We start from the raw sequence: 11,888 nt of genomic DNA, 5'->3' as shown, positions 1-11,888 counted from the left end.
AAGCGAGCGCTTCCAGATCAAAATGACATTCGCAAAGATGAACAAGTCGCTGATCGAACCCCGGTGCGTCTTTTGGAATTTCACTTTCTCAGGGGACCGAGGTGGCTGGGACGGCACTGGTTGCGAAAGAAAAGAGGACGACGAGAGCGTCACTTGCTCCTGTAATCACTTGACCTCCTTTTCTGTGCTGATGTCGCCCGCTGGACGTAAAAACCATGGAAGTCACTGGAGGGGACTGAGTTATATGACTTACGTAGGCGTGGGGGTCTCCATATTGAGCCTGGTGGCCTGTATTGTCATCGAAGCTCTCGTATGGAAATCAGTGACCAAAACGAGAATATCTTACATGCGCCACGTTTGCATACTGAACGTTGCGATTTCTCTCCTGATCGCGGACATCTGGTTCATTGTTTTTCTACCTCTCTGTTTTCTTTTGGATGCTCTCCTTGAGCCTCATGCTCTTCTACCACTTGGTCTTCATTTTACACAACACAAGCAAAACCACCATGAAAGCTGTCGCCTTCTGCTTGGGTTATGGTTGCCCTCTGGTTATCTCGGGCATCACCATAGCCGTTACTTTGCCACAGGAGTCTTACACGAGAGAGGACATCTGCTTCCTCAACTGGGACAAGAGCTATGCTCTCTTGGCAATGGTTGTTCCTGCCCTGACCATTGTGGCTATCAATGCTGTGATCACCATTGTGGTCATAGCGAAAATACCGATACGTTCCATCGGGGAAAGGTCAAGAAACGACGAGAGGAGCTCATTGTATCGAATCACCAAGAGTATTGGCGTTCTGACGCCACTCTTAGGACTTACCTGGGGTTTCGGCTTGGCTACCATTTTCGAAGGGAGCTCACTAGTGTTCCACATTTTATTTAACTTTTTCAATGCCTTTCAGGTAAGTAGATCGAAGAAACCGATTGGCTGATAGAGCTGGATAGGGAAATGTAGCCGGTATTTTCCGGAGGCCACCGAGAAACCCATAACACTTCATAGATGGATGGGGATGGGGACTTATGCCTTCCATTTTCATGTGATGCAGTCAACATGAATTTGGTGTGATGATCCTCCAATGATCCAAACCATGTTAGTAGCATCTTGTTATTGTTATATGTGAATACCATCCATAATGTCTGAAGGGAAAGGGATTACTGTTCACAACAGCTATCCATCTATAGATCTGCAGAAGAACCATATACACTTGCATATGAATTCAGCCGCAAAGTTGGGTTTGACTTGATTTTAAGTAGTTTTGGGGAAACCAGAGTCAAAAGGGCTCTGGGGGGAGAGGAAGGTGAGGAAGATAGTGGACTGTCAGCACTTTCCAATGGGCAGTTTGTGGGATCCAAGCCATAACACAGAAGCATCACGCTCATTTGTTACAAGGGTCAGAGCTGATAAAAAATGTCACTTTGTTGGGCCGGGTCAGATGTGCCATAAAATGTAATGCCAGGTAACAGAGATATAAACTTTATAAAGGACACCGGACAACCCAATTAACAATGTTATTATTTACTCAAGATAGAAACATGACTAACACATTAACACTTACAGGATTTCCTTAAAGTATCTCCCTGATGCCCACCCTCCCACTTCCACCACCCGTTATGCATTAGTACTGGGACAGTATATAGGGACATAATGCACAGCCTGTCATCTGGTCAGTTGCTTGTAGGCCAGATAAGAGCCGTGGACAGGCTGGTTCTGGGCCCAGGACCATATGTTTTGCACCCCCGGCACCCCTGCCATAATGTATTGCCATGAGCTGTGGCTAGAAAGGTTCTCTGATGGCTGCCACCACTCTGGTATTGGTCTCCTTGGGAGGGCCCAGAGCACCCCACCCGACCCCTTTGTACCATAATTTTCCAGTACGTTTCCATTTATATGTGACCAAATGAGGTGTGAGGACCCAGGCAGAGTAATAAACTAGTTTTATTAAATAGCTTTAACGATAACTGTAGTTCAAAAGCATGTAGGAAAAACGAACACAGTAAAAGCAGGTAAATCACTAAAATAAGACATCCCAATGCATCTGACTATACTGTCCGTCACTTTCTCTGGGCACCTGTTCTCAGACTGACGCACCCCCTGGGCGTGAACCCCCCTCCCAACTTCAGGGAAGGCCTTTTATTCCTTCTTCCCAGGCACCACCCTCTACTCCTCTGCTGGTGTCAAGTTTTCCCTCCCAAAATCCCCTGTTAACCAGTCACAGGGTCCAGAGGGAACCTGGGAAATGGAGGCCCTGATAGCTACTCCAGTATAGGTCTCTCCAGAGCCTGTAGGCCGCACCACTATAGGCCCAGGATCATGACATGTGTACCGTGTTTCCCCGAAAATAAGGCACTGTCTTATATTTATTTTTTCTCAAGAGGACACACTAGGGCTTATACCACAAATGCATAGAAATCCTGCTAGGGCTTATTTTGGGGGTAGGTCTTATTTTCGGGGAAACAGGGTATATACTCATTCAGGGATATTTGCTCGGCTACCTAATAGAGGCCACCTGTACAAATTGATTGGAACTAAATGCATGGTAGAAACGTAATTCATTTGTCTGTGTGCTACTTCTGGACTAGTGGCAGAAAGTGCTGTCAAGTTGCAGCTGACTTACGGTGACACCGTAGCATTTTCAAGGCAAGAGACAAATGGGTAGTTTGCCATTGCCTGACTCTGGCCCCGGTCACACGGGCCGGATAACGTGGGGGGGGGGGGGGGGGGGCTAGTTATGCTGTTGCAGTTTGATCCGTGATTAAGCGATCAGACGCGAAGGCGGTGCAGTGGGGTTTTGCCAGTTGGTGCCTGCGGCAAAGACGATGGCCAGAGGGAAGAGCTGTGCGCCGGCGCGACCACACCAACCAAGTCCATCAGCAGCCCGTGGCAAATCGGTTGCTAGTACTTTTTAACTGCGGGTTTTCGGCAGGAAGCCACGGGTGCGCTACACTTGCCAGATGTGATCAAGCATGGATAATCTGCCCGGCATCCATGGCTCTCCCACGGCAAATTCACTGTGTGAACGGGGCCTCTGTGTAGCAACCCCAGTCTTCCTTGGAGGTCTCCCATACAAGTACTAACCCAAGTACTGGGACCTGCTTAACTTCCAGGATCTGACAAAACCAGGTTAGCCTGGGTCATCCGGGTCAGGGCAATTTGTCAACTAATTCCTTTAAAATCCCAGTTGAAGGATACCTGATCCAGCAGTCCTTCCTGATCATAAATAGTTCTAGGTCTGGTTAGTGCCTGGATGAGAGATGAGCCCAGTGATGTAACAAAGAAAACTCACTATAAAACTGTGTTCCCTGTCCTGAGAAATTACCCTTTCCATTGACCCACACATTCATGAGTCAGCCAGTTCCTCTGGACTGGGCCTGATTCCTATTAACGCCACTTCAGCAATGCGAGTTTAAAAGGTACAAGAAGTGGGGACCCGCAATACTCACGGGGGGGGCTGGGGAAGGTATGGGAAGGCATTTAAATGCCTCCCCGATCCTTCTAGGGGCCCACCTCAGAGTCACTGGGGGAGGGTCGCTTTTCAGGCCTTTTGTAGCCAAGCACACAGGGGTTTTGGCTGTAGTGGGCGTGACCAACTCGGAAGCCAGCCGGATCTCTGTTCCTGTGCGTTCCTGCCCCAAAATAGCCCTGCTTCTTACAGGATTTCCTTAATCTTCCTGATGCCCACCCTCCCACTTCTACCGCCCGTTATGCATTAGCACTGGGACAGTATATGGGGACGTAATGCACAGCCTGTCATCTGGTCAGTTGCTTGTAGGCCAGAAAAGAGCCGTGGACAGGCCAGTTCTGGCCCATGGACCATATGTTTGGCACCTCTGCCATAATGTGTTGCCATGAGCAGTGGCTAGAAAGGTTCTCTAATGGCTGCCACCACTCTGGTATGGGTCTCCTTGTGAGGGCCCGGAGCACCCCACCCGACCCCTTTATACCACAGTTTTCCAGTACGTTTCCCTTTATACGTGACCAAATGAGGTGGTGAGGACCCAGGCAGAGTAATAAACTAGTTTTATTAAATAGCTTTTAACGATAACTGTAGTTCAAAAACATGTAGGAAAACATGTAGGAAAAACGAACACAGTGAAAGTAGGTAAATCACTAAAATAAGACACCCCAATGCATAGATATATAGATGCTCTCCCAGAGGTACGAAATTTGTGATAGGGAATGAGCTTTCCTGAGTCACTGCTCACCTCTGCATGAACCATGCCTCCTCCGCTCCGGAGTCCTGCTTCAGGGCAATGTCGGACACCCCCCCGAGTGCCGAAATCGGGGTGGGGCCGACACAAGCCCTATGCTGCTAACCCTCCCTCCAAGAGGGTTAGGAGAAGCCCACCCGGTAAGCCGGGGGGCTCCTAGAACCCACGAAGGGTCTCGGCGAGGCGCAAGACGCGCTTGCCCGGCGCGACGCCGTACCGGAAGTCCTCAGTCACAATTTTTGTACATCAGTGATCCAGCCATATTTTATGAACTGGCAACTCAGCCCTCCTTCCAAGTGATCAGTCTTTCCCTCCTCTGGCTTTTTGAAGTTGTGCCTCCATTCGTTATCCTGGCAATAGAACACAAATCTGTTCGCTCGTTTTTCTCCCTGAGCCAAGAATTTATTGCCCAAATTTCTGATGTTTTGTTATTTTTCACAACCCGGGGCAATCAGAATTGAGAAATGCCTTGCTTTGGGCTTTTCCAGACCAGGTTTCCGTGCTGGTTTGAAAAAGCACAGGAAAAACTTAGGGTGGGAAACGGAGAGCAACGGGCAAACCGTACACTGTATAAAGGATAAAGGTAAAGATTCCCTTGCTCGAAAGCCAGTCGAGTCCGACTCTAGGGTTGCGGTGCTCATATCCGTTTCCAAGCCGAAGAGCCAGCGCTGTCCGAAGACGTTTCCGTGGTCATTTGGCCGGCATGACTAAACGCCAAGGCACACGGAACGCTGTTACCTTCCCACCGAAGTGGTACCTATTTATCTACTTGCAATTTCTTGCTTTCGAACTGCTAGGTTGGCAGGAGCTGGGACCAGAGACGGGAGCTCATTCCGTCATGCGGCACACTCGGGTCTTGAACTGCTGAACTACTGACCTTCCACAGCCTGCAGTTCAGCGTCTTAACCACTTGAGCCACCGCAGCTCTGATAAAGGATAAGGGAAAATGCACTTACGAAGTCAAACCTGGGGGGGGGGACGACCCAATGCACAAAAGCCCTTAGTCTAGAGGTGAGGTTCTTTGGACACCAGAGGGATCCCGTTACCTTAAAAATCTGTATGCATAAGAATAAGATGGGTAGCCATGTTTCGTCTGTCTGTAGCAGTAGAAATGACGAAGAGCCCGGTAGTACCGTAGACTAACAAAATATGTGGCCGGGTAGGAGCTTTTGTGAGCCTGATATCTGAAGAAGTGAGCAGGGACTCACAAAAGCTCCTCCCCTGCCACGTGCTCTGTCGGTCCTGAAGGTGCTTGCTCTTTTCTGCTGCTACAGATAGACAAACGCGGCTACCTGTCTTGATCTATCCCATTAGGTGCTGCTGGTCTCTTGCTCTTTTCTGCGGCTACAGATAGACAAACGTGGCTACCCGTCTTGATCTAGCACATCCTAGCTGTCTCTGAAGACGTGAGCCGTGACTCAGGAAAGCTCCTCCCCTGCCACATATTTCGTTAGTCTTTAAGGTGGTGCTAGATTCTTGCCAACCTAGCAGTTCGAAAGCAAGACATTGCAAGTAGATAAATAGGAACCACTTCGGTGGGAAAGTAACAGCGTTCCGTGCGCCTTGGTGTTTAGTCATGCCGGCCACATGACCACGGAAACGTCTTCAGACAGCGCTGGCTCTTCGGCTTTGAAACGGAGATGAGCACCGCAACCCTAGAGTCAGACTTGACTGGCTTTCGAGCAAGGGAACCTTTACCTTTACTTTAGACTCTTGCTCTTTTCTACTGTATAAGAACGTATAAGACACTGTTACACAATGTTATATAATCTGAATTTGCAAATGTTTTACAGGGATTATTCATCCTGTTGTTTGGAATTCTCTGGGACAGAAAGGTAGGAGACGAATCATATTAAAGCAGCACGGTTTGACGGTTGTAAAAACCGCCACTGTCGCTCGATTTGGACTTTAATTCTCCTTCTTTCAAACCTGCAGGTACGGGAAGCCTTGATGAATAAGTTTTCACTGTCCAGATGGAGTTCACAAACTTCAAAGGTAACCTATGATCCAAGAACAAATAACTGGTTGGTTCCAAAGCGCCCTCCCACGGATGGATGGTAACTTCCTCTATTGGAAGAGCAGCTGTGTGTCTTCCACAACAAGTGCGTTGCCTAAGGAAAGAGATGCTAAATCTGAAGCTTTCCTTTTGTATGGGAATTTTAAAACCCTCTTAGATAAGTGAAGGATGAAAACTGAGATGGAACCTCCCTGGGCCCCAGTACAAATTTCTGGGCCAGCAATGATAGAACAATGCTAGTTGCTGTTTTCCTTCCTTCCACTCGTGGCGCTTTGAATCCAGCCTATTATATTTGTGTAACTGTAAAACAGAAACAGTGCCTAAGTATATCTCTAAGTAGATATCTACCTAAAGCAATTACTTCCTATGTAGTTAAAGCCATAACTGAATCCAAGGATGAATATGGAGAGCTCCCCTAGCCAACCTATGTCATTCCATAATCCTTGTGTTCTCTCTTCCAATGAAGGGCTTAATTCTCTGGTGTTTCAATTCCCCACTCTGTGTGCGTGTATTTTAATTTAAAGCTTTAATTAAAAGGCTACTGAGGTCAGTTTGGTGTAGTGGTTAGGAGTGTGGACTCTAATCTGGGAGAACCGGGTTTGAGTCGCCACTCCTCCACATGCAGCTGCTGGATGGCCTTGGATCACTCACAGTTCTTTCAGAGCTGCTCTCTCAAGAGCAGTCCTTGGGAGAGCTCTCCCAGCCCCACCTACCTCACAGGGTATCTGTTGTGGGGGGGGGGAGGGAAGGGAGATTGTAAGTCGCTCTGAGACTCCTTCGGGTAGAGAAGGATGGGGTATAAATCCAAACTCCTCTTATACACCAATCTAAGTGAATGCAGAAGAATGAAAACAAAAACAAAACCCAAACCTGGGTTGGATCCAGTTGGCTTTCCTGCTGGTGGAAAAGGGAAGAGGGATGCCCACTATGCTGAAGGTCCTGAGACCTGTATTGACAAGAGGCCCGTGGCAGGGAAGCTACAGGAAGAAGGGGCCATTGGCAAGACTGAATGAAAAGGCTGGCTGGATCCAGCCCGGTTCACGTAAACGTTATCGGGGGCCCAAATACCAGCATGGTGAAATATGTTTCGTAATGACACAGTAACTGCAGTCATTATTTGCCTATATATCTAGTAGCAACTCATGGCCCCCATTTGCAGATATCTAAATCTGTGGATCGGGGCCACACCGTCACTAAACAGATTTTCAGATAAGATGGACTCCTCGGGTTTGTAGAAGAATTTGAATTCCTTGGGGAAAAATACATCAAAGGGTTTAAATCCCCCCCCCAAAATAAAGAGTGTTGTCTGCACCAGTGTTCCCTCTAAGCTGAGTCAGTGTGAGCTAGCTCACAGGTTTTTAGCCTCCAGCTCACACATTTTTGTCTTAGCTCAGGAAGGAGGGCTCCAGAGCAAACTAATTTATGCAGTAGCCAAATGGCTCACTCACAACTTTAAAGCCAGTAGCTCAGAAAGTAGAATTTTTGCTCACAAGACTCCACACCTTACAGGGAACATTGGTCTGCACGTGTGCTTCCTGTGGTTCTGCGGTGGCAGCAGGTGCCAGGGTCTGGTCCGGGGTGGGAGACATTCCCAGATGTTGCTGCCCCTGCAGAAGGCTTCAAAGGTATCTTACGGAGTGCCCGTTGCCTTCTACCCGCCCTCATTTCAAGGTCACGTGTGTGTTATTTCCATTAATTTTAACCACTGAGATCCTGATACCCCTTGTAGAGGAGCACCCTAATTTCCTCCCCGCACACACACACACACATATTATTGGTGGTGATCTGATTCCATTTAGGTACTTGCAGTCCACTGTGGGGTCTATATGCATCTGTTCTTATTCTGCGCATGAAAGCAAGATTCCATGCGTGTCCCAGGTGCATCAAGACATTTCTGCTTACTGATGTGGGGTTTAGTTTTACTGGAGGCCACAGATGTTTTGCAGGGGAATATTCTTATTTGTGTAAGAATATAGCTGCGTCCTTAGAATACACAAAGAAACTACTTGTACTTGTTTACTGAAGTTTCGATTCCGTACGCCCTTTTCACCTTTGTAAACGTTTTAGAGCACTGATATTTAAAAACTCTGGAGATACTGGCGGTTCACACTGTGAAGCGATTTTTATTTAATTGACAACAAACAAGCTAAACAGAATAAGAAGCAAAAGGTGGGTGTGGCTGGATGACCACACTTCTGGTAACATAGAGGTGCGGTCTAATGTGCTAATGAGCGGTGCTGTCAGGGGTGTGGCCTAATATGCTAATGGGTTTCTGATGTTGGGTGTGGCCAATTATGCTAATGAGTTCCTGCTGGGCTTTTTCTACAAAAAAAGCCGTGGGAATATTCTTATTTGTGTAAGAATATAGCTGCGTCCTTAGAATACACAAGGAAACTACTTGTACTTATTTACTGAAGTTTTGATTCCGCACACCCCTTTCACCTTTGTAAAAGTTTTAGAGCACTGACATTTAAAAACTCTGGAGATACTGGCGGTTCACACTGTAAAGCAATTTTTATTTAAAGCCAAGGGTTTGCTTAATTTAAATGATGGTGAAATAAAACACAGAAGCTGCCATTTGCAAAAAAAAAAATATTCCCTTTTAAATTCATCCCGATTTTTGTCTTGCAGTCAACGGTCCACGGCCCGTCAGCTCCCATGTTCTCCATCAGTTCTCCCTTCTCCAAAACATTAAACAACTTGTTCGGCAAAGCAGGTAAGTGACGTCAAAAAGGAAGCAAAGCCAAAGTGGGCGGTTTTGAGAGTTAAACAACCCAAATGCTTTGGGTCGTTCCACGAGGCGGACCTTCAAGGGCCTGCAGTTTTAATGCAGTGCGAGGCCCGCCCTGTTTTTCTTAGACCCATAGTGCCTTGCGTGAAGCCATGAAGCTGTATTATACTGAATACAATATACTGAAGGTCTGCCCTTGGTTCATCAGGACTGTCTACACAGGCTGGCAGCCATTCCCCAGGGTCCCAGTGGGAGGTCTTTCACATCCCCGACTACCTAGTCTTTGTAGCTGGAGAAGCCAGGGATTGGACATGGGATCTCCTGTACTGCTTGGCAACCCTAACCAGTGTTCCCTCTAAGCTGAGTGAGTGTGAGCTAGCTCACAGTTTTTCAGCCTCCGGCTCACACATTTTTGTCTTGGCTCAGGAAGGGATGGCTCCAAGAGCAAACTAATTTATGCAGCAGCCAAATCACTCGCTCACAACTTCAATGCCAGCAGCTCATAAAGCTGGATTTTTGCTCACAAGACTTCACAGCTTGGAGGGAGCGTTGACCCTAACTGGGGGGGGGCATGCTCTGGTTGTTGGGGGCCCCCCAGTGGGGTGGGGGGGTGTCTCCTGGCTTTGGGTTCTCTCTCCCAAATCACCCCCCTCTGTCAGAACCCACAGCCAACAACGGAGTACACACTTCTTTAGGAAGGTGATACTTTTATTGAAGAGCCATAGATGCATTAACATAGTCACTGTTAAGAATAGCGGTTGCCTCTTGAACCTAATGAGATATAGGGCATTCGTTTGCACACACACCCCACTGCGCTGGCCAATTAGGCACCCTCCCGCACGCGGGCTAGAGCCAGCAAGCGTTACTATGCGAAGCTGGGAATATTTTGGCTCCCACGGCTGGCCACCTGCACTTCTTAAGAGATGAGCATTTCAGCGCAAAGCAGGAGAGAGGAAGGAATGCGAAAGCCGTTTACACAGATACTGAAAGCACATCCCAACCCCCATGGGCAGCATAGCTGACACCCTCTTACTGGCAGGAACCCAGAAATCATTGCAATGTGCCTACGAAAACTTGAAGTGACATAGGCATGTCGGGGACACTGGGGGTGGGGGCATGCTCTGGTTGTTGGGCAAAAAACTCTATGATTTGAAGCAAAATCTACCATAGAGTTTTGCCAAAAAAAACCAGAGCGTCCCGTCCCCCCGACGTTCCTATCTCACTACCAGTTTATGTAGGCACATCGTGATGCTCCTCCCCACTCCCGGAAAGTCCCTTCCCCACCGGCGCAGTGATTGGACCTGGCCACCCTCGCCCGTTGTGACCTTTCTTTGCATGCCTAGAGCTGCCCTCTTTGAGATGAATGGGGAAGCCACGGGGTTGCGTCCCGCCCCTCTTTACATGGAGCAGAGTGGTAGGATACCAGATGCTATATGCAATTGGTGCTTAATGTACATAGTAGTGCGCAGGGCTATGGACTGTGACATGGATAGCTCTAGACACGTGTGACTCTGGCAACTGCACCATGGCAGGGTGTATTAGTGGGCCACAGAGATGAGAGATCATTAGTTTGGGACTTCCTCCTATTCAGTGTTTCCTGGGCTGCCCTCAGCTGTGAAAAGAGCCATGAAGCTGTGTTTTTACAAAGCGGTTTGGAAGTAGCATTCAGTGGCCAAAGGGAAAAGTGGAGTCCCAAATTCAAACCTCTGGCCTTAAGAGAGCCAGCGTGGTGTAGTGGTTAAGAGAGGGGGACTCTAATCTGGAGAACCAGGTTTGATTCCCCACTTCTCTACATGCAGCCAGCTGGGTGACCTTGGGTCAGTCACGGTTCTCTCAGAGCTCTCTCAGCCTCTAAAAACAAGTCTAGCTTGCCGCTAGCATAACGCTAAGAGCTAGAACTTGTGACAATCTTAGGATCCCCTGGCTGGCTGCCGGACAACCTTAGGATCTCCTGGCTGTTCGACATGCAATGCCATACAGTAATGAATTACCTCTGGCCTTATGCGAGTGACTGCAGTAAACCTGTGTTTAGATTTAGGCTGTCCTCGTGGTTAAGAAGCTGAACTGCAGGCTGTGGAAGGTCAGTAGTTCAGCAGTTTGAGACCCGGGTGCCGCATGACGGAGTGAGCTCCCGTCTCTAGTTTCAGCTCCTGCCAACCTAGCAGTTCGAAAGCAAGAAATTGCAAGTAGATAAATAGGTACCACTTTGGTGGGAAGGTAACAGCGTTCCATGCGCCTTGGTGTTTAGTCATGCCAGCCACATGACCACGGAAACGTCTTCGGACAGCGCTGGCTCTTCGGCAGAACTTGTGACAATCTTAGGATCCCCTGGCTGTTCGACACACAATGCCATACAATAATTAATTACCTCTGGCCTTGAGCAAGTGACTGCAGTAAACCTGTCTTTAGATTTAGGCTGTCCTCCATAACCAGAGATGGAGGCACACTCCATAGCCAGCTGGCTGTAGGCAAGAATATGACTGATTCCCCACAAGCAGCTGTGCCGCCCCTCACTCTTCCATTTGCCCCGGTTGCATTGACGTGCATCTTCCCCCCGATTTCCCCCACGTCTTCTTGATCTCAAAAAACAAGGATCAAGAAGATGCGGGGGAAATCGGGGGGGTCAAAATGCGGCCGCACAGCAAATAGTGTGAAATTGAGCAATACAACTGGGGCAAACGGAAGAGCAAGGGCGGCACAGCTGCTTGTGGGGAATCGGTCTATGTGTCTAGCAGGGCAATCTAGTGCAGAGCTACCCCAATGTAAACCCATCTATCTAAATAAAAAACAGCTCTGTATAGCATTGTATTCTCGGAGAGCTCCTGCTACAAAAAGAGCCCTGCCACCTCTCTGACAAAGGGAGCGTAGACTCTTGAACGCTCATATCCTGAAAATCTGGTTTTCTCCAAGGTGGTACCGGACTCGAATCTT

At 48.2% G+C, this 11,888-nt stretch overlaps 1 protein-coding gene across 1 annotated transcript in view; it reads left to right on the top strand.

Annotated features, from left to right (window-relative positions):
• ADGRF5 (adhesion G protein-coupled receptor F5) overlaps window positions 1-11,888 on the top strand; it is a gene marked incomplete at its 5' end in the record, with an annotated part of 61,192 nt that overhangs the window by 49,115 nt on the left and 189 nt on the right. The window contains 5 exon segments of the mRNA XM_015415581.1: window positions 4-409; window positions 411-902; window positions 6,003-6,044; window positions 6,145-6,204; window positions 8,858-8,942. Of these exon segments, the coding sequence (XP_015271067.1) occupies window positions 4-409; window positions 411-902; window positions 6,003-6,044; window positions 6,145-6,204; window positions 8,858-8,942 (1,085 nt within the window).

Source organism: Gekko japonicus, unplaced genomic scaffold, assembly GCF_001447785.1.
Source record: "Gekko japonicus isolate JY-2015 unplaced genomic scaffold, Gekko_japonicus_V1.1 scaffold2177, whole genome shotgun sequence".
NCBI lineage: Eukaryota > Metazoa > Chordata > Lepidosauria > Squamata > Gekkonidae > Gekko > Gekko japonicus.
This window is presented reverse-complemented; position numbering and strand designations above follow the sequence as displayed.